Below are 23,556 nucleotides of genomic sequence, written 5' to 3'. Positions count from 1 at the left end.
GTAAGTTTGAAAAGGTGAAAAAAATGTGTGAGGACCAAGACCTTGCTTAAATGTCAGTTATGGAAAACAAACAAACAAAAAAAAAAAACTGTCCAAAAAACCTGTCCATCAGCCATCTTCAGCTAAGTATTTGCCCCATAGAGGTAGTCTGTTCTCATTGTACATGCTTTCAGTCCTTGTTGAAGTCCATACTGAAGTTATGTTATACATGCTGGAATAATCCAGATTACTTTTTTTTCTTTAAAGCTTTTTGAGTGTAATCCATTCACTAACAGACACTTGATACTTATGGAAGAACGTTTTTTCCTTTCTTTAGCTTTAAATAACAAAATACAGAAGAGTCTCACCTGTGATGGAATGGGCTCTGCTCTCAATAGGTGAGCTGCCCAATCAATGTCACAGTTTTTAATACAAGAACTATTCCTTCCATCAGTTTTCCAACATCTCTGCTTGTTAGCTCAGCAACAAGTAGGTAATTATATCATACACCACTTAAACAGGCAGGGAGTGCTGACATTCAATTCTGTGTAAAACCACAATCATATTTTGGGAATGTTTTTTAAAGTTTGAAATGGGACAACATTTGTTGACAGAGCTTAGCAGGCTTTTCAAGGAAATGTAGTGTAATAAAACTATGCTGCTTTTGAAATATTTCTCTCTTTTTAATCCTTGCAGTATATAATCCTCTTTGCAGTAGGCAGGAATATGATAACCCTTGATTGTTTTTAAGTCCTTGCTTTTTAAAAACCAAGATTTGCAAATTCTACGGCTCTGAAATTTTACTACAAATATGATTTGAAGTTTAGTTTGGATCAACTTACCTTCCATAAGCAAAGCGCCTGTCTTTGTGGTGGTCCCCAAATGTATCCCACAGCCTGAGAGAAACACTCACTTCATCCACAACATCTCGTGAGCGTTCAAGGACCTAAAACAAAATACGCATTATGTTCTCTCTTCCTCCATCAAACAAGTACGTTTCTAATTTGCCTTGTAAAGAGATCAAAAGCATGCTACATCAAGAGTCTATCACATGTAGTCTTTGTTGAATGCTATATTTTATAAAACACAAGCAGAATGTACAGCTTTTAAAAGTACCTTTAATTTAAGAAAAAAATACTTTGGAATGAGAGACTTGGGGAGATGTCAGCTTCCTTGCATATCAGACCACGGCTGCAGAAGAAACTGCACGTACAATACTTGTGAGCTCTTTGCTGCATTCTGGCAAAGAAAGGCTAGCCAATAAACATTAGTACAACCTCACAGCATGTGCTCCATATTTTGTAGACCTGCAGTCCTTACCTCTTGGCAGACACGGTACTGATCAATGGCCCAGACAGTTGGTACGTGAGTTGCCAGCAGCTGATACTGAGTCAAGGTTGTATTGCATGCTCTTGCACAAATTAGACGAGTCTTCCCCACTGCATTATCTCCAACCACCACACACTTGATAGTTTCAACGTTGGGTCTTTCGTAGTCCATGTCAATGTCCATTTATCAAGAACTGTAACAAGACAGTTAGACTTATTTTCTATTACTGTACAAAACAATGCTGCTTAGAACCAGAGCCTTCTAATTCCACTTCTTCAGAGATGCCTGAAGAGGACAAAGTCTCAAGGAAAAGCCTGTAGTAAACTGTACCAAAGCAAGCTAGCTGGTCCTTTAAATACTGCACAGTTATGCAAATGCAGGGCTATTTTGACCGCAGTCAGTTTATGCTGTTCACATGCTATTTTCACTTCGGTTTCTGTAAACACAAGCCTGTTTCCAGAGGATAGATCTTGGTGAAACAAGGACAACTAGCACAAACTTAGCTTTTGCTAATGCTTTTTATGCTACAAAGGAGAAAAGACTGGGCATCAGTAGCTTTAACCTGAAGGATTCTAGTACAAACCTGCCTTCAGTAATCTTGCCCATTCAGGATTTGATTTAGGGCTCTCCAAACAATATTGCTAAGACCAAGTCACACAGATGGTTTTAGTTATATGCACACAATAAAATTGACTTGTAAGATGACTCCAGAGACTCTGTTCTCTACAAACCACAACTCCCATTAATTCCTGCATGTATTACACACTCTTAATTTTCCAAGGAAGTTTATAAAGATCAGGGACCCAAACAAAACCTAACAGCCCAGCAGAAACTTGCAAATACACTCATATATACCCACAAACTTTTTAATGTGATACAGAAAAAGTAAAGAGACTTAGATTGTTGAAGATACTAGCCTGATGGAAAGTTATTTACTTAAATATTCTTTGGCAATGTATTGAACAATGCTTGGATATGAACGTAAGCCAGAACAGAGGGATATTTGAAAGACTGAAATCAACTTTGCACGTTTTCTACAGAAGTCTGTTATTTTCATATAAAGGGACATGGGATCATAGTTCAACATATCTGATTTTGGTTTTCTAATGTCTAAAAAGTCTCCAGCAATCTGGTCTCTGCTGGGGAATATAATCAAGGAAGGGGAAAAGGGAAAGTGCAAGGCACAAACTTGTTCAGAAAGGCTTGCCTAACAGTTATTTCAGCAAGGAAACATAAAACAGTTAAACTGACCAAACACTGATCATCATCTGAAGCTATGTCCTTTTTTCCTGAGAAGAAAGCGCTACAGACAAGTCATTGAGTGTCTTTTGTTTCAGTAGCTTTTTTAGTATTCATATCTGTGGTGGTTTTACTCGGGTGGGCGGCCAAGCTCCACCACAACCGCTCTCTCACTCCCCCTCCTCAAAGAGGAACGGGGGGAAAATATCAGGAAAAGGGCTCAAGGGTTGAGATAAGGACAGGGAGATCGCACAGTAATTATCGTGATGGGCAAAACAGACCCAGCATAGGGAGATAGTAAGATTTATTACCTATTACTAACAAGCTAGAGAAGTGAGAAACAAAGGAAAGAAACCAAAAGCACCTTCTCCCCCTGAGCGGCGCAGGGGAACGGGGGAATGGGGGTTATGGTCCGTCTATGGTGCTTCTTCTCTGCCGCTCCTTCTCGGTCACTCTCGTCCCCTGTGCTGTGGGGTCCCTCCCACGGGATGCAGTCCTTGCTGAACTGATCCGGTGTGGGCTGCCCACAGGCAGCAGCTCTTCAAGAACTGCTCCAGATATGTGTCTGTACCGCGGGGTCCATCCCTCAGGAGCAAACTGCTCCAACCTGGATCCCTCATGGGCAGCAGCTCCTGCCAGGTCACCTGCTCCTGCGTGGTGTCCTCTCCACGGGCTACAGGTCCGGCCCGGAATCTGCTCCGGCAGAGGTCTTCCACAGGCCGCAGCCCCCGTCGGTGCAGGTCCACCGGCTCCACCGTGGTCTCCTCCACGGGCTGCAGGGTGGAACCCTGCTCCACTGTGGTACTCCATGGGCTGCAGGGGGACAGCCTGCTTCACCATGGTCCTCACCACAGGCCGCAGGGGACTTCTGCTCCGGCACCTGGAGCACCTCTCCCCCTCCTTCTTCATTGACCTTGGCGCCTGCAAGGCTGTTCCTCACTCCTCTCACTCTCCCAGCTGCTGTGTGGCGCAGTGTTTTTTTTCCCCTGTCTTAAATATGCTCTCACAGAGGTGCAAAACATCACTTATTGGCTCGGCTCTGGTCAGCAGTGGGGCCCTTACCAAACATGGGGCAGCTTCTAGATCCTTCTCACAGAAGCCACCCCTATGGCCCCCTGCTACCAAAACCTTGCCACATAAACCCACTACAATACCTCATTTGCTCACAAATGTAGAATATATGTTAACTATCAGGTTATCCAAAATATTAGATACAAGCTGTTCTGGTGTACATTTTTAATTGTGTCAATCACTATGTTACTATTTAAGAAAAAACATGTATTTAGTAGTTGGGAACCAACCACTAATTTTAAGTGCATTCTTTCACTACTTTAAGGGATGTAAGCTGGAAAAAAAAAGTCAGTGTTAGGACTGAATGCTACACAAATATTTAAAATTTTGAGCATGGACTGCCAAAGAAGACCTGTAATGGCTATGATACAGTTGTTTTAATTGATATTTATGTGTGGCTGGGAGAAATTAGAGACCACATTGAGAGCTGTGCAAGAGTGAGTATGTGCCACTGTTGTGTCACACTGCTAAGTTTTCACAGACATGGAATGCTTCAGGAAATGCCACAGCATAGACTAGCACGTAAGGATACATGTTAGAGGGCTGTTCTACCCTAGTCTGCAATGTGGGCCCAGTGACTCTAGAGCAGACAATGTGGTTTCAAGCTTGTATGCATAATATCTACTGCATGTAAACCTAACGGGCCTGTGATACCAACCTGCTATGTCGGCAAGAGGTTTTAGCTGATAAGGAAAGAAAGCTATTAAGATATTGCCTTTATTCTTTCATCTGAGTTGTGACCTGCATCCTGAAAGGTTACTACTTGTGCAGTAAAGGACTACAGAGACTTTCCAGTTACTTCTGCCATTCAACCACAGCTGCTGGTTGCATGCAAGCTCTCATCAGGCTGACACCTGGGAGGGCTCATGGGCTCTGTACAATCTCCATGAATCCAAATATAAGAGAGCTAGAAAGAGAGAGAATTCCTCTTTCCTCCCACCCATCCTCTCCAAGAATACAGCCATGATATAAATAAAAGAAGACAAACACTATGGTGTTTTCCACATTACAGAAAATAAGATATTTGTACACTGCTGCCTCAAAGCCAGGGACCTAACTGAGCAGCAAAAGCCCCACAAAGTTTCAATGTGTGATCTAAAAATGCTTCATTTCAAGTCTGAGAATTAAGAGTAACCCCCAACATAATATATGGTGTTAAATTACTTCATATTTTATTCATGCATGGACTAGACATCACAGATGGAATGTGTTTACAAGGCTGGAAAACAAAATGAAGGTGCATGGCCAGCCAGTGTGTCTGGTTGGTTTTAAACTACCAAGCAGAGAGATTCCAAAATAAATTTTCCTCCAACCCAATATTCCATTTAAATGTTGCTATTCAGATTAGCTGAAGCGCTTTTATAAGAATCTGATTTTACAATTCTTCAAAAGTTTATAAGTGGTAGTTCTGCAAAAATGCACTACAGTCAGTCACAAAATATGTATTAAGTGCAGGGTTTGGAATGTTAAAAAAAATTCCAAGAGAATAACAAAGCAAGTTTAAAATTAATAGGCAAATCTTAATAAACATAATGAGAAATCAATGCAATTATTTGAGAATCCTAGAAAAGGAACACGTGAAAATGAATTTTTTTTTTCTGATATACTTACTGATTTACCTAAGGCAAAGATATCACAGAACTCAGACACAGCATGCCCGAATGCCCTGTTGTAGATCAATGACAGACTAATGAAGATATTTTTAGCATGACTCAATACTGCACAGGACAGATTAAAATAAACTGGGAATAGAAAAACAAAACAAAAAAAACCACCCCAAACCTAAACCTTCGTGGCTATGTTAAGGAAAGCTCTTAAAACCACTCTAGTAGATATGAAGTATCTCTGTACTAAAAATGCAGATCATTTTAATATTGTTCACTAGTTTTCAGAGAGTGATTAAAACAGAAATAGCTTCTAAAGAGACTGACAGACATAAGCCTGGACAGATACTTAGACACCTCAAATAAATCTGACACAAGCTACAAATTACAATGTAAACAATTAGCAAAATGTGTGGATTAAATGCTTATAAATGTAACCAGAATCTTTCTGGCTTCTGGAATGATTAAAGGCAGGAATACATACAAGACTTTAAAGATACAGACATGGTCAAGTTTTTTTTTTTTTTTTTTTTTTTTTTTTAAGGTATCCGTTAGGTTAAGCTCATGCTAAACCTATTATATAATCACCCTGATTAAAAATGCTAAATATGTTGTTGCAAAACTTAAAAAAAAAAAAAAGATTTGAGCTCTGAAAGTCTGGTAACATCTGGGAGAGCCAACAGGAACTAAACCAAAACTGGTCAGACAAGAGCAATCCAGCTTATGTGAAGCTTAAGAAAAAGTAGCATAAAATTCCAGCACCAATGAAAAACTTGCCAAACCCAACCTACAACAGTTTAGTTTACCAACAAAAGACAAAAGGAAAAAGTAAGAGGAAAGTTACTGGAAGTATGACCAATCTTAGAGAGGACACTGGCAAAAAAGCCACAGAAGAACAGAAAGGTCAGCAAATGAGGAGCACTAAGAAATCTACTAGGGGAACCATCAGATCGAACATGGCTGTTCCCACAAAGAAAGCAGTGAAAGATTCAGCTGCTTAATCCAGTTCTAAGGAAGGATGAGGAGATGGATGGAAATGAAAAAAAGATACCCACAAGAATAACATGGATCATAAAAATCTCTTAGGATGTTTCTATTTTTACATTGTCACCCTTGATTGTTGGCATATGATGAGGAGACAGAGACAGCCAAAAATCAGATGTGAGTAGATTCAAGATCTAAGATAAAACCAATTAATTAACTAACTTCATTGGCAGGAAAGAATTATTCTAAATAAAGCTGATTTATTTCCAAAGAAGTGTAAGGTTACTGTCGTGAACCATAGCTTGCTGACGTTTATGGTCACTAATTTCTTCCTCTGTTGTTTTACCTTGAATTCTGAAGGATGCTTGCTTTTTTGCTTAGTTTTTCCTCAATACTGAATGAGTTGTTATTATTATCACTAAAAACAGTTGTGGTTGCTATAGCATGCAGATCTTTCTGGCTAGTCAGCCTCAGTAATGAAACACTGCTTTTCTAGAGAAATTTTCCAACAGATCTGTAGATGGAGCAAATCATTTAATCATCTAATGCACTAGAACACAGATTAAACATGACAGACACACACAACGCCTCTCTATGTATGCATGAATGTAAGTATATTTACATACGAAATATAACCAGACCCTAATCATGAACTTGCCTTGCTTTAAGAACGCAGTTTAATATGTTTAAAGCTATAATTGCAATTTTCTCTTCTGGAACGAAAGTGGATGAAGATCCAAATCTAATAGCCATCCCCAGGAGCCGTCCCTATAAAACCCTATGTGGGATCAGATATCCACCCTTATGGATCTCACTGCCTGTGCAGCTAACTGCCCACTTTGAACTTCCTAGGTATTTTAAATCATTACTTAGTTCATACTAAATATACCCAAGATTTTTCAAAGAGCAGTAGCTACTTATCAACTCTTTTCAGCAAAACACGACAAACAAATCACCAAGAGTGTCTACTTTAATCAGTGATTATGGAGTGATCCTGCAGGCATTTACTTCTTAGCTTAGTGCTTAAACATGTCCAATAAGACTGAGAGAGCATCTCTTAGCATGAAAACAAGCAAGTACGTTTCTTTGTTCTTGCATTAAGAGCAAACTCTTTAGCTGAAGTTTCAGAGTGACAGCATGTAAGGACCTTGCCTGCCCAGTAAAGCTTTTCTTTAAGTTATTTCATGGGAAAAAAATAATAAAAAAAATTCTAACCGGTCTCAAGGAATCTAATTAAACATGCAAAACATAAAGGCTTTCAAACAAACAGGTTGCCAACCAAAATCATGTCATCACAATTACTAAAGGAATCTAATGGAAAGAGACACCAAAATTTGCCATTACGTAACGTGGATGGTGTGAGTGGGAATTGTTTGAAAAACTCAGGCCAGCAGAAAGGTAGTAAACCCATCAACATTTATTCCTGAAAAATACACTCTTCTGAAAACATTTGAAAGAGCATTTCTAGGTACTCCATATTTCAATCTAGTCTGAAGATGTATTTTTTGAGCATACTTTCGGAGTGATGCCCTCAGTGAGCCATTACACAATAACACATCAAAAGGGGCATGAAAAAATTGACAAGGGTAAGCAATGATCTTACCTCCATCCCCAAGTTACAAAGTTACTGCTTGTAACCATTGACACTGGAAAAGGAGATGCAAAATACCAAGTTCTTCAGACACATAAGTCATTACCTTGCTGTGCAGAATCCCAAGGCACTGGCACACTGGCAAGGACCAAAGAGCTCATGAGCCAGAGCAAATGTGAAAGTGAAATGTTTGTTCTCAATATCTAACCTGCCATGTGTTGTTTCAGAATCTAAACGGATGAACACACATATGCCAGGGAAAAAAAGCAGGGGAACTTGCTGTTCATTTGTGTGGATTAGGGCCCTTCATCAAACCCAGACTACCTCTGTGATGACACACCACCATTGGAGCACTTCCTTAGACAACCAAAAATCTATGATACTCTTGAGCCTTCTGAAGTGTGCAGTCCACAAGGACATGTCTTTGTGTTTTACTCACAGACTTTCAGACAAAAGAGAACCAAATGCAAATGCCAGCAGTAGACTTGAACTATGTCAATTTTCTGACAGGTTCTGGGAGACCTGAAGTGCAGAAATCAACAAGCTGATTACTCTGAGCAGATTACGTATTATTTTGACCTGTGACATACATTGCAATATCCTCTGTGATGAGATCATGTCTCTAGAAATTAATCCATACAGCAGGTGAAGGACGTTTAACCATTTCAGAAGCCAGGTACAAGAATCTAGGATGAATCTTTTCTGTACTGTGGGAGAACCTACAACACTGCTACCCCTCCCTTCATCAGTTCTTCAGTCTACCTCAAGAACATGCCATGATGCAGAGCAGTCCCTTATAGCTCCTTCTGTTTCTTCTTTTTTGCTGCGCAGAGAGATGTGAGGAAGAGTGACCACACCGAACCCACCCCCGGTAAGAGGGAAATAATCTGGGCTGGCACATGGTTGATTTAAGGCTCTCGCATAGTTTTGCGAATGCGTTTTGTCAGGATTCAGGATGCACCTGGCTCCAGTGGCTGCTTTCCATTTACCAGAGATACCCACAGCAGACACAAGCGGCTAGGCAGTGACCAAGCTCTGGCATTGCTGTGTGCCATAACTTGGCATATCAACACTAACTGAAATTAGCTGTGGCTGACATTAGTAAAAGTGATTGAGAAATGAGTAAATGAAGAACAGGCAAGACTCATTTGGACCAGGTGGTAACCATCTCCAGAAAGCTGTTACTTCAAAAAGCAGCCCCCCATAAAATGCCATTGTGCACTGAGACCTTAGATTATTCCTCCTTCTGCAACAGATCACATTGCAGGAACAGATTAATGGTGCAGCTCTACTAGCATTTTAGTTTGGACAAGAATACATTTTTGAAGCAAAAACCCCAGTCATCACTACTCACCATGCTTTGGTTTGCATCAGGAATGGCCACCTAAGTGAACAAACTGAATTTGTTTCAGATTAATCTGAAGTGAAAGACATGCCACCCACCACTGAAGAGTGAGCATTCACTCCACACCAGATTAAAGGTAATCTGAAGGAACACCTACAGCCCCTGAAACGTGTACTGCATGCACACTGGGGCCTCAGCACCAACATTTTCATCCTCAGATCCCCTGCTACTGCACCGCACGACCCACTAATGTAGACAGCATCAGATGCTTTGGCTCCTGGTTTGGTATTTGGATCAATATTTTGGACAAAGCTGCAGCTGAATCCTTAGTGACTCCAATGGTCAAGAGTACCTGGGATAAGATATAAAACTCAGGATTAAAGGGAGAAGCATCACTGAAAAAGCCTGATTCAGCACTACTGGTTTTCATGGTCATGAACATACCATGAAATCGTACTCTTATGCAATTAAGGAGCTCAAACAGCATTACACTACTGCTATTATAGTAAAGGTTATTACCGATTTTACCAATTTATATAAAGACAGGTATTGACATTGTATGCTCTCTTTGGTAAGAAAACAACCAACCAACCAACCAAAAAAAGAACAAACAAGGCATTCTTCCAACTTCTGCACATTTCTATGGGGAATATATTTATCAAATTTTGGTAGAACTACAAAGACAAATATTCTAGAGACACCGGTGACCTTCTAGCCCAGGAAGCTGTTGAAGAATTCACTTTCTGCTTTTTTTCGTTCCAAAAGACAGGTTCCGGCTCTAGTTTCTTGAACTTTGTGATATTTCTCATGTGTTAATCAGTGATGTTTTAGGAAGATTTTTTTTTTTGTGATTTTATTTACTCTCACATATGATTGGTACAAGGAAACTGTACAAGGTGAATGAAATCTCTAGATGACAGCATAAAAAAAATCTAAATGCTGGCTAGAATAGTAAATACTTCATGATTTCAGACTTCAGATAAGTGCTACTTCCAGATCCTGACTCAAATCCTGCATTTATATCTCAAATGCAAATCCAGTGACATTAAGTGAACTGTGCAAGAAGCAAGTGTATGTGGAGTTTACTTGTAATGTCTAGTGCCACACAGAGACTCGCCAAAATTTTTAAAAAGAAGACAGAAATTGCCATATCTTTTGCCATGTCTTTTATATCAGACAGAAAGGATAGGAAAACAGAAAAGTAGAATGTTAGATGAGAACCAAAGGGAATCCACAGTTTAATCTCATGAGCCTACCTCTATTAAGAAAGGGCCCAACTGTCACCGCACGTACCCCAGGTGGCACCAACTCTAGCTCACACGCCGTGTCACCACCCAGTCCTTCAGCACATGGCCTTGAGCTCTTTTATGTACACACCATCCACGATCCAAGGGTATTTTCACACTGATCTGACGAGTCTTTGCCTCAGTGATGCCTTGCTGTGAGCTCTGTAACTGCTGTATGTAGCAATGACTGCTCTGCCTTATTCTTCCCCTCTTGGGTGGGGGAAAACAGACCCTGCTTGGGAGACAGTCACAGGTACGTTAAGTGTTCTACAACACTTGATAATTTTCTTCTGGCAGAAAAGATGGGAGCAAAGGAGAGACATGTCAAACATCTGTTGCTCCTGTGCATTTCCTAAATTCAAGGCTTCACTGTCTTTTCAGCTCCTTCAGCCAGGGCAACATCTGGATGCAGGATTTAAACAGTTTTCCAGTGAACAACATGTATTAACAAAGAATCAAACATTGGGATTTACCAGTCAAGTGATCAGTTCTTCCTCTCAGTCTAATGCTCTACAGTATTTGTGAAGCCTGGAGTTTTAAAAGGGCAGGAGTTTTAGAAAGCTCCCCAGAGCTAAAACTGATGTTTATTTCTTCTTGGATAAAAATACTTGTACACATCTGAGCATGTCCCAGATCTTACCCTCTGTAAGTATTATGTCTGTGAGATTAAAAAAAAAAACATTATAAACATTCAGCTCACCAAGTTATTTTTTTCTATTAATAGTGAATGGATACATCACAGACCTGAGGCATAGCATCAGGCATACAAATCCAATGGGCATAAAAAAAAGAAAAGCACAACCTAATGGAAAAGGACCTCAGAAAATTACTGAAGAGAAATTAAGCTGCTCTACTTCCACGTGCTGTGACCTATCCTGAATCATAGCCTGTACACAGATATGTCCCATTCAGTTGCTACTTATACTGAACAGTTACACAGCGACTGTCTCTGTCCTAACAACAGTGCTTTCCTCCTTGCATGCTCTATTTTTGCCTAGAAAGAGTGCTAGCTTAAGAGCTCCTGTGAACACACTGAACAAACTAATTTCCACCTCAGCTTCTATTACAGCTCAAGCTGAACATTTGGCTTCAAGTCAGCTGTGTGTCCTGAAATAGTACACAGACTGAGGATGAACAAAGTCATTGAGAATATTCTGGCATCTCTTCCTTGCTCTCACTGTGACCATATGCACAGCTTCAAGGGCTTTTTTTTTTTTTTTTTTAATTATTACTATCATTTTTAAACAAGTACATTGCTGCCTTCGGAAGCCTGAGTAGCGCTTTGACCAGCAGAAGGCAACCCCGAGCTCTCTGACTAGTCCTCCTCAGCCTGCCCAGTGACTGCTTTCCCTTTGCTCTAGATGTTGGATGCTACCATATCCACTACAGGCTGACTGAACAAATTAAGGTCTACTACCGCGTGCCTTTCTTGGTCCTCAGAGAGGTCCAGCCAGGAGACACCTGATAGCCGCGTGCTGCAAGCCCCCCACAGCAGCCTCCTGCTGTAGTCACAGCAACCCACAACAGACTCCACAGACACAGCAGGAGAAATGAAGGGGGGAAAAAAAAGACGAAGAAAGATAAACCTTTGCAAACCTTCGGGCTTCTAGGAGATGCCACTCAGAAGCGCCAAGAGGTTTCTGCTTCCCGTAAGCATCATCTATTTTTGCCTCGAGCCTCGTGGCTGGAAGAGGAGGCCGGAGGGCTCAGCTCCAGCGAGGACTCGGTACCGGGAAGGGGAGGCCGCCTCCTCTCCCTCTCCCGCGGGGGCGGGAGCGCACCTGCGGGAGCGCGCAGGGCTCGGCGGCACCCGGCCCGGTAGCACCCGACGGGGAGCAGCACGATCGCGTCCGGGCGACGCGGGACCTACCCGGGAGAGCGGGATGCCCGGGAGCCGGGGTGCAGGGCCGGGCCAAGGGTGGCAGTCGTCGCCGCCGCGCCCCCTCCCCGCTGCTCCTTACACCGGGGGGGCGCCGGCAGGCGGCGGCGGCCCGCCCTGGCAGGGAGGCAGCATGCCGCCCGCTCGGCTCGGCAGGGCTCGGCTCGGCTCCCCCCGGCCCGCCCCGCGGCGCTGACTCGGGCGGGAGCCGCGCGCCCTGTGACGTGCGCAGCCCGCGGGCTATTTATAGCGCGGCCGCCGCGTTCATTCATGAAAAGCGGGACGCGGCGGGAGGGGGGGAGCGGGACGGGGACAGCGACACGGACGGGGAGCGGCCCCGGCCCGGCACCGCCAAGGGGACCGATCTGACCCATCGGGGGTGACTGGGGGAAAGAAAGCGTGCCCTTACAGCGGGCTGGACTTGTACATTGCCAGTCTTCCAGCAGTAACACTGCCTTTTCTTCGGAAAACGTTACAAACTTGTTTAAAGAACACCTTGACTGACAGTACCGAACTGCATTTTGGTTATAGTCAACTATATTTTTCAAATACTGTGAAGCCAAACTCACATTAACCAGGTCAGACTGCAACAATCCTCAGTAGAGTACAACTGTGTCACGAAAAATTACAGTTGGCAACTTCACAGGAGGTTATTGGGTGAGGTACTGCAAATATTAAGCATTACTTTCCCAGCTTTGCACAGAATTTGGATGGACAGGGGGAAACAAATCAGAAATTAAAACAACTCTTGTTGTCCGTACACTCTCACTCAGGACATCTGCTTGCAAACAAAGAAGTATCAAATTGATAACGCAGTCAACAGTAACAACAGAAAACGAATTAAATCGTACAACCTACAGGTTTAAGATTAATAGTATGATTACCTTCCTTTTTTTTTTTTTTTTTTAAGTTTCAAGCTCTGCATGAACAACTTTTTCTCTATAAATGAGGTTAAAAACTTTCATTCTATGTAAGAACAATCCCCCTGTGTACTCGTTTCTAGGATGTGCAACTTTTGGGGAGCAGTAAGGCTCAGGTTCAGCCTGCATAATTCAGGGACTGGGCAAAACAGGGTGATACAGAAGGTATCCATTTTACTGGGCTGTTTTAGAGTGGCAAATCTTAGTTTCTTATTGGCACCTTTGTTTTACAGTTTAAATATTCATGTTTTGAAGAAAAATCACAGAGCTAGAATCCTACACACCTAGACTGCAATGACAAAGATTACTCAGGTGTTTAACAAGCGAAAAGAGAAATAGCACTTTGCTTTTGATGAACAAAAAGTCTGAAGTTTCCCTCTCTTTTTCTGCCCCATCAAAGGGTACCCAAAGCCTGAAGGCTTCTGCAGCTGTGGAAGCAGCTGCAGCTACTGTGTAGTTTCCATTTAAATGACCATCTGCAGCAACTTCTACCATTCAGTGCCTTCCCACCACAAACGTGTAAGTTCCTATTTAATTCAGTCTGCAGCTTTTCCAGCAAAGTATAAAATAAAAACCCAGAACAGCTAGAAGCTGTCTGTCCTGTGTCACATAATCCTATTGAGCGGTATTTATATTTTTACAAACATCTTAACAAACAGTACAGCTTTGACCACCAACTTGTCTGAGTAACATACCTTCACAAGTAGCTGGAATGCATCTCTAATAGGGTGTAGAGCAACTGACAGTTTCTAGGCTTTGGTACAAGAAAGGACAGCAATAAACAACAAGTATTCCCCCTGAGTTAGCACAAGCATTAAAAATACATGAGTGTTAAAGCTTTACTCAGTTAGATGTTTAAGTATTCCAGGTAGCCAGCTTGCATTTTTCTTTTTTGGTTTTCTGTTTTCAAGGGTGGCTAACAGCAAGAGGGAGAGGGTGAAAGAAATAAGTTCCATTTTTACCATCCCCGAGGACATGGCATTGGACCATGGCTAGCACTTAACTACAGAGCCTGGTTTTGCCAAGTCCATAGAGCTTTCCAAAACACAATTATGGGCTGCCAAGTGTGTCCCATCGTTGCATCTCTGTTAAGTGTTGTTAACTCCATCACGCAACTCAGAGAATAACTGGATAAAAAAATAAGAATAAAAAATGTGCATTTGTACACAAAGAATTCTACTTAGAATTATTTTAGTTTTACTAAATCACAAAATGTATTCGGAAGTGCAAACGTAAGGGTATATTCCATATGCTCCAACATTTTATTCGTTACTCTGGGGCCAAGTGAACATTTTGGTTTTGAGAACATATTTCTCAGATGATTAAAAATATCATGAGAGAACATTAGTTGTGCGTAAACCATAACTGAAGTTACAAATAACCTTTCTTCTCCTGGCTCTGGAAAGTTAGTTTAACTTCAGAGGCTCCTCCAACACACTCTGTTAGCTGAACTCCTTAGGGAGCTTTCTACCATCGCAGAACTGCTGAAGCTTAATGCCCTCAGGCCCTGCCATCCTCTGTGCTTCTGAGGGACCAGAGGAAGGCTCAGGAGCAGATATGTTGAAAAAATACCAGTCAAGAATAACAAAAGGTGATGGAAGAGGGGATTAGAAACATTTACTTCAGCTTCTCTGTGAAAACTGTTCAGAAAGAGAATGAAATGAAGTAGCCCATGCTTCTCACCACCCCATCATAATCTACTCTGCTGTATCTGCAGAAGCGTGATAGTCCAAGCACACAAGTCTGCGGGTGAGTTTTTATAATACTGTGTGTTAACATTCTGAGAAAGTCTGCATCTCAGACTCATCTGGACTTGATGCCATGTGGAAGCAAGGGCTTCTTCCCTGTACTACAGGTCTAGGTAGAGTCTATAAGAGATGTCTGCTTCAAAAAGTTAAATAAACAAATAATCTAGTGATGTTGGCATTTGCTCCCTCTGGGGAGTCATGCTTTTAATTCAGGACAACTGATTTCCCCTCCATTTTTGGTAGCAACACCCAAGCACAACTACAGTTTCCTAAGACAAGTTACACGCAGATGAGCAGACAGCATGGACAGCTATGGGACGGGGTTTGAGCATACACTGAGGAAAGGCAGATCTGACATTGTAGAGGCAACCCAGGACAGCGCAAGGATAAAACTCCATAGCATTGGACATATCGGAGCTCTCCCCTTAACTCTGAATGCAGGGGCCCTTTATATTAGAAGAGCTTTTAAGAACAAGTTGAGATTAAACTTATTTCCCCTAAAAGCCTCTTAAATCCATGAGGAATTCAGTAAAGCAAAGTAAGTTAAATTATCCCATATAGGTATGGGCTCTGTGTTGCATCTGGCAGTCTCACAGGGACAGAAGGTGCTCCCTACAATCTATGAAACCTGCTTTCAACAATACAAAAGAACATGAATGAACGATGTACAATCAAAATAAGGAGACATGGTACATCAGTGATGGACTTCACCATCCTCCTATTGTATGTGAGATATGTAGTCTTAGCCAACTGGCAGCAAGTGAATTAAAATATCAGAATTATCAGAATTACCCAGCTCCCATCATTGAAGTCTACTTTTTCCCCACAATTAGGCTTCGAGGCTTTAATTATGTGGGTAGATCAAAATCACTTCTAACTACTTCTGTAATGGATTGGTATATACTCCATTAGATTTTTTTTCCATAAAAAATTCATAAAGAGAATAAATGCATTGGAAAAAAATATGTAAATGCATATTTTATGCGCGTTGAAATAAAATTCAAGTCATTTCTTGTCAATACACTTTTTTTTATTAATGGGTTTGCATTCAGAGCTGTATTATTCCCATGCCAAATGCATATGCATTCACAACTGGCTTTCTCTTCAGAACTATTACATATTGTATGCAGCCCTTTAGCAATGTAAGGTTTTTTTTGTGTGTAATAAGGACAGAGTTTAGAGTTTGAGACAAGGTGCCTCTACTTAGGGATGTTAACAACTGTTCTCAGCCAACTGTGATACAAAGCAAAACAGATAGGTCAGTTGCATCCCTTTTCATAATATCCCACACAATTCTGTCTCCGTTCTCAGAGATGGAGACGTGATGGATGCAATGATATCCCCCCATTGTATGCGTTACAGACACTAACAGACCACCATGCTTTTTTTTTTCTCCAGTTGTTTACTGAATACTAAATACAGTGCAAGACCATAATCCCTTTAGAAGGCAACACTGCATTGGACCTTACTGAGGCATTCTGTGAATGAGATACAGCACCAGTTTGCTGCGTGAATTGTATGTCCAGTCTTTTTCACTAATGGAAGGATATGAAATGCTGAATATATGCACACCTTGTACACAGTCCCCTTGCTGTGCAGCTCTGAGAAGAGCCTACTTGTTTTCTGAATGGCCCCTTGTCAGGTATCTGAAGACACTAAGTAGATGCCCCCTTATCTGGAGATGGAGAAGAGAAGGCTAAACATAGCTCCCTCAGTATCTCTGGGCGTATCTTTTGTTTCAGGTCCCTAACTGTATAGCATTCATTCCACTCTCTTCAGTACTGTGAAACCCCACACTGGACACTACTTCATGTGCAGCCCGACAAGCGCCTGAGTAGAGGGGAATAATCACTTCCACTGACCTGTTCCTAATACAGCGCAGAACATGGATAGTCTTCACTGCTGGAAGGGCACCTGCTGACTCAGGTGTGTCTCAGTTCCGCTGAAAGAGGCTCTGACATGAAACCTTGCAAAACTCTATTACTGCCTTCACTACTGCACTCCTCTTCTGTACTGGCTGCGTAGTCTGGTGTTAGAAGGGAGTGAATTCATTTCACTAGTCCTAGTTTGCAAAGTTAGGTCTACCAGGACACAATTAAGCAACATAAAATTTCAGCTTAATAAGAAGGACAGCAAGAGGAACAGCTGAATGATTATATAAGAGTCTCCCAAGGGAAGAAGTGGAAGAGCTACAGCTCACTGAATTCACAACCCAGAGAGGACAAGGCAGTATTAAGAATTTGTTTTCTCAGCTCAGTTTTCTGAGGGGATTTATTTATTTATTTATTTTAAGATAGAAGGTTTGCAACAGCTTGTAATGGTTATATTCCCTGCTTCTAGATCCTCAGAATTACAACATGGGTAAGAAAGATTTAATCAGCTTATGTACCACTTCCAAACACAAGCTAAATGGGAACAACTGACTAGTAGGAGGATATCTTCTTGAATATTTATCATTTTGCTGTCTCGCAAAGGAAGGAAACTAGAAATGATTGCATCAAAATGTCATAAGACTTTTCCAGCTACCCAGAGCATGCTAGCTTTATCAGCTATTTCCAGTATTTAAGGGGGCTTCCAAGATACAGGAGGCTCATCTTTAAAATCAATGGTTTGCCCTCTAAGAAAATCTGTTGGAGCACTGTATTCTATACCACTCGCTAACCAAAATACATGCTAATGTATCAGTGAAAGCTACACTAATACATGAAGAATTATTCTCAAATCTTGGCAATTTTGTCCATAACTACTGCCTTCGTTCACCAACTGGGACATACCAGAAACACATTTTCAGCCCAGAATAACTCTTTATTGCCACTTCACAGGAAAACATCCATATATATATGAAAACCTAATCCCAGGTGCAAATTCTCACCTTGAAGAAGTGATTTCATGCCTATACTACATTATCCACTTATCTCACCTGTGGTGCTGATATCTGCATAACTGTTAAAAGTTTTTCTTAACCTTTCTGCCATCCACTCAGGTGTTAATGGAAAGGAAAGAATATATTTGGGGAATGAAATGAGAGTCACAGCAAACAGTCAGCTGGGGAAGATTCTGTCTGTCTGACCTTCCAGCTGGTCTCAGTCCCTCCTCTACAAAGATCAGTCAAAATTCACTTCTGAGTACTGAGTTTTAAAGAGACAGGAATATCTGGGAACTACAATAAAAAGTTCTCAATGGCAAACACTGTCTTTGCTTCTCACTCTTGATCTGAGCTATTGAGCTTTAAAAGCCATATATAAATGGATCTGCTCTCACTCTTTAAAGCATTATAAATGCTCTGCCTGCCTTTTGAGGCCTGTAAGAGTCACCTATCATATTCAAAGTCCAGTAGCTTTATATGCAGGAGGATACAAAACGCAGACCAAAATTGAAAAGCTGAAATACTGCTCAATGACTGCATAAATTCTAAAGGATTTCTAAATATAAGTCTCTGCACCTATGTGCAATTGCTGCACCAAGTTGTTTATACGGGCACTTTTAGAGAGATCACGCAGTCTTGAACAAAGCTCCCTCGCTACAGGAACCTGAGGGTGTAGGTTAGAGGTGGTGAGGGGAAGAGAATAAACGTGGATTTTCCCTCCTTTCCCCAGTAGTCAAAGACTGGTTTAAGAGGTCTCTGAATCACTACTTGCATACAAGAGCATCCAATAGCCATATTCTGTTCTCTCCAGGGGACCAAAACAAAAGAGCTGGATTAAACAGTAGAATCAAGGGCAACTTAATCTCACCATCATTCATCTGTGATAAACAGCCTTGTTAAATGTGATTTACTCTTGCACCTCTGTCCTATAGGTGGCTATACACTAAAGTAAAAGCCCCTGGTTATGGTTTAAGAGTCTGATACAAATGCCACTGAAACTGATGGGGAAGGTTTCTACTGATCCCTATGGGCTTCAATTTAGGTGATAATTCAAGAAGAAAAAGATCTGTAGAATTCCTGTTATATTCTGTACATCCTCTGCTTCTGAAACATACATGATTTTTAAAGAGAGAGCTTTTCCTGGAATGTAAAACCTTGTGTCTCTTACAGCTATTTACACCAGTCCAGTGACATGATTTAGTTACACTAGCACAGATTCCCATGCAAAGACCTCACTTCGGCAAAACAAACTTAAATTTAATGGGTTAGCTTGGAGTATATCAACAGAAGGTTTACTTTGTCCAAACACTGCTCATCTATTTTAGTGGTTTAATTCATTATGTTTAAGCAAATCTAGTTCCCACAGTTTCTGTCTCCCTAATGAGTCAAGGCCTTAGATCATACCCAGAAAGAAGATTACTGGGATTGGTTCTGGTGGACACCTTTCTCCCTTTGAAAGGCTTTATATAAATTCTACCAAAACGGTGTAGCTGAAGGATAATGGTAACTGTGGAAATTGCAGAGGAATGCACATAGTGATCCACTTTTATATCTTGAAGAAAAGCCTCAGAAGCAGCAAATGACAGTTTGCACACTCCACCGCAGGCTGTCTGATGGGCTTTTCCCAAATCACTGTTACCAGGAATAGTTAACAAAAAATGATTCGATTTTTCTGTAACGTTACTGATTAAAAGCCACCACCTGTGAAAGCACATCTTTCTTATACACTTTTACAGTTTTTACAGAGAATTTGGAATATACTACCTCCAGAATCTATCCAACTATCAATCATTGTTACAGGTTTGAAAAAGATTAGGTAAAAGAGAACTTAAAAGGATTCAAGATACCATGTATGCGGTGTGATTTGAAAAGTATGAAGAAAAAGCCATTATTTTCCACTTAAATTCAAAAACTACAGTTAAAATATTGTATTATTGTAAGAGAAATGTTGACAGTTCCGTAACTATAGAATTACTACTGGGGACCACTGTTGCAAACATACAAAGAAAGGAGGATTAAGAGAACCAGATTCGCCCCTGGAGAAATTCTAATGGAACTGGTCACATCACCTCAAGTAAAGCCTCACCCACAACAATTTCCCTCAGAAGACTGGGAAATATTGGTAGAAACATTCTTCCTGATTTACTGACTAAGGATCTAACTATATGTCTAAGCATGCATGTCAATGGAAATCATGCATCTGAAAGAGAGCCACATTTAAGGAGTTCAAGTGTTAAGCAACAGCCATAAATCAAGAACTGAAACATGCAAGCTGTCATGAGGTCCACAACATACACACCTGTCTCAGACCTAAATGTCGCTCAGAACAGTTATTGGGACGTTTGCCCATTTATGAGCCCAGACACAAACACATTTCATCACTGATAAAGTCGGTGAAAATAAGCAAGTATCACGCCAAGTATGTTTTTATTGCTGTAAAACCTCATCTTGAGAGTGCTAAGCCCTTGTTTCCAAAGTGTGAGACACAGGTAATTCCAGTTGCCAACTGGATGCTCTGGGGTGACAACACTGCTTTTATATTACAACTTGGATTTATTCTGTTGGGTACCTTGTTTAAGCTCCCTGGATTAATAGACATTTCTGACTGCAGCATTTCTTTCCCAGTTTCTCACTTAACAAAGAATTGTTTCCTGATTCTGCATGGATGTTATGAGAATCACCCACTCTCCTTTATTAAAGGTACAGAAATTAGAGATGTGCTTAGTACAGGATTCCAACGTGCTGTGAAAAACACTACTAGAGAACATATTTAATTCTAAGGATTAAAAGCTATGAACATAGCACCACTACCCATTCCCACCAACCACAGACACATAGCAGTCCCCCAGTTTTCATACTTTCTAGTCAAAAGCTTGGGAAGGACCAGCTCAAGCAGTTTTAAGATTTAAAATTTCCTGTTCTACATTAATTCTACTGCGGGTTGCTGTTTCACAGGCATACATGCTCCTCTGCTGGTTTTACACAGACCAGAGCTTGTTTCATATCTACCTGAATTGGCAGCTAAATTAAATTGCTGGAGTCTGCATGATTGTGTGCAGTAGCATACACTTACCCATTTTATTCTATTGTCTGTGGAGCATTCTACTGACTAGGGAGAAAGTAATCTCTGAGAGCAGTGGCTTCTTTAACCACAGAGCTAAATTTACTACTAGTCATCTCATAATTCCTCAAGTGACACGGAAGCCCATAAGAAAACAGACCGTGACTGGGATACTAAGGAGCAACTAACAGCTCTACAAAGACATGCCTTCTGCAGATGTAGCATTTTCTGACCCAAGCACATGACTTTACAATACATAAGTTAACTTCTATACAGACCTGCATATACGTTCTCTTCAAGAATTTATACCCAGTAACAGAAATTAAATCTGGAAACAGTGAGTTCACAGAGTACGTTTCACAAGAACAATAACCATCTGTAACTTAATTAAATGAGTTATGAGAGTTACGCAGAAATCCATTGAGAGACAGAAAATCAGGCTGGAAGCGTGACTTGCCACTAGGAATGAGGGTGAAGAGAGATACTGGGAATTCTTAGACGTGCCATTTTGTGTTATTACATATTTCCATGACGATGAAATCACTCATGGTATATTAAAAAATTCATAGCATCAAAACTTGCATACATGTAATATTATACACTGGCTTTCAGGAACTGCACTATAAAATGATTCTATTTTTGTTCCTCAAGTATATGTTTGTCTTTGATAGCGCACTGGAAGGGGCTCATTAAATTACTAATGTAACTATTAAGGCTATTGAATTACCAATTTTGAGGGATCGATTCAAAGCACATTAAGATAAGCAGAAATCCAAAGGAAACAACCACATCTCTTCCCTTCAATGACCCTCCTTTCGGGCTTTGAATGATGAAACCTCTCTCTGCTGACAGTATTAAACCCTTCTTTGGATGACCCTCTCTGCCCAAAACACTGAAGTAGTTATTCCAAGGGCTCATAAAATGTTCTGTTCGGTGGCACACAATGGGGGACGAGGGGGTGGTGAGGAGGAGGACAGGGTTTGTGTTTATTTTGAGAGCCCAGGGGGAGAGACTGCTCCCCAAGCTTCCTGACAAGATGCTTATTTTTATTCACATTGTCACTATGTTTTCCCATGAACAAATATACTTCAGAGGAAATATTTCAATAAAATGTATTGGGATAAAAAACATGTTTACTTCCTCTCCATTTATTATGAGAAAGCAATTTGGTTACATGAGAAAGTAAACTGATTCCCTAGAGAAGTCTGGGAAGGGGGTCATTTGTGCAGGGAACCCATTCTTGAAAATATTGGCAACATGTCACTGTGTTAGATGACCTGTAGAGGCTTCATTTGTGATTACAAGTGAATACATCAGAGATTTACTGTTTCCTTTGTTCAGAGAAAAACCCTATCCTTTTACAATCCTGTCTTAATTAAAATATTTTCCCTTTGACAAGTTTTTGTAGCATGTTACATTCCTATCCACATTATTATAATGTACATTTAATATATATGGCAAGATACAAATCCATTTTCCTTATTGTTTCTGAACATAAATAGTTATTTTCACCTACTGGCCTTTTTAGTCCAAATTTCATTGACTACTGGAAAATTTGACCAGAGGGCTGGACTATATGGCCTCTTGAGATTCCTTACAGCCTGAATTTCCCTATGATTCTAAATTCAGGAGATGTGTTTGGTTTTTACTAATTCTTACATATGAAACAGCAGTTTCCTAACAGTACCAGCTCAGTACAGAAGTAGCTTTTGCCAAGTCCCATACTAGCCTTATTAATATGCACCTGTAATTCAGGCTAGCAACAGCCCCACCTTTGCTTAGGCTGCACAGAGCAAAAAAAAAAAGAGGGATGCAAAAAAAAAAATTGTGGTACAAACTCTTCGTTTTGGGAAGTCACTCATTTCCTCTGGCTGCAGTTACTCTGGGTAAATATTCACTCTTGAGAATTGGACTTAAGAGCTTCTATTTCTTTGATGCTCTGAAAAAAAGCTCAATATTGGGTCAAAAGCTACTATGTGTAGAAGCCAACCATTACACTAGAGTACACACCTTTATACATTTGTTTTTATCTACTAGAACATCAGAACAAAGTTGAGTAACCCTGTAACCAAAAGAATTAATTCTAGGACTTTTCAATTAAGGCTTTCAATGCAAAGTTCTCTAAGTCACAGATGCTATAACTTTAAAATACACGAACAAAAGCAGCTGGACAGAACAGCAGTGGTGACAGCAACACTCAACAAAGTCAGTCGGTTTTTTTCTTTAATTTCTCCCTGGCATTACTTACCTCACAGGAGAAAATAACGTTCATATCCATTTTTAACAGCTTGATCAAGAGCAGAATTCCATTAAAGATATTTCATATCTTTCTATTACTGTGGCTCTCCTGAAGGGAAAAGTAGAGAAAAAAATACAATAAACCTTACTATTTTCAACCTAAAAATCATAACACATGCAAAACTAAAGACAGCTCTTATGACCTATTTTATATTATAGAATGGGCTTGCTTGGTCAACAGAACAGTCTTTCAAAGTTCCAAACACAGGTAGACTGAATATCTGCACTAAAACACTAACTTTTCACTCCAATGCATTGAAGATGTCATGGGTACAGACAAGATTTTGAGCATAAATGGAAATTGATACACCTCTGTCAAATAAAGCTGGGTCTTGAATAGTTTTCCTCTAGATGTA

General features: G+C 40.7%; 1 protein-coding gene across 18 annotated transcripts in view; it reads right to left on the bottom strand.

Annotated features, from left to right (window-relative positions):
• The window catches only part of RHOBTB1 (Rho related BTB domain containing 1), a 52,632-nt gene that overhangs the window by 25,041 nt on the left and 4,035 nt on the right, over positions 1-23,556 (bottom strand). For 4 of the 18 annotated variants that reach the window (XM_035536782.2, XM_035572655.2, XM_035536745.2 and 1 more), the window contains exons 2-4: positions 23,151-23,249; positions 1,300-1,501; positions 822-925 (exon numbers count right to left, since the gene is read on the bottom strand). In XM_035536782.2, the coding sequence (XP_035392675.1) occupies positions 822-925; positions 1,300-1,491 (296 nt within the window). In that variant the 5' untranslated portion in view covers positions 1,492-1,501; positions 23,151-23,249. Of the gene's footprint in view, positions 1-821; positions 926-1,299; positions 1,502-2,911; positions 3,010-10,398; positions 11,087-12,014; positions 12,508-23,150; positions 23,250-23,556 lie in introns of those variants that run through there. The other 14 variants (XM_035536802.2, XM_035536826.2, XM_035572641.2 and 11 more) reach the window with 13 other exon arrangements.

The sequence above is a fragment of the Cygnus atratus genome, chromosome 7, assembly GCF_013377495.2.
Source record: "Cygnus atratus isolate AKBS03 ecotype Queensland, Australia chromosome 7, CAtr_DNAZoo_HiC_assembly, whole genome shotgun sequence".
NCBI lineage: Eukaryota > Metazoa > Chordata > Aves > Anseriformes > Anatidae > Cygnus > Cygnus atratus.
This window is presented reverse-complemented; position numbering and strand designations above follow the sequence as displayed.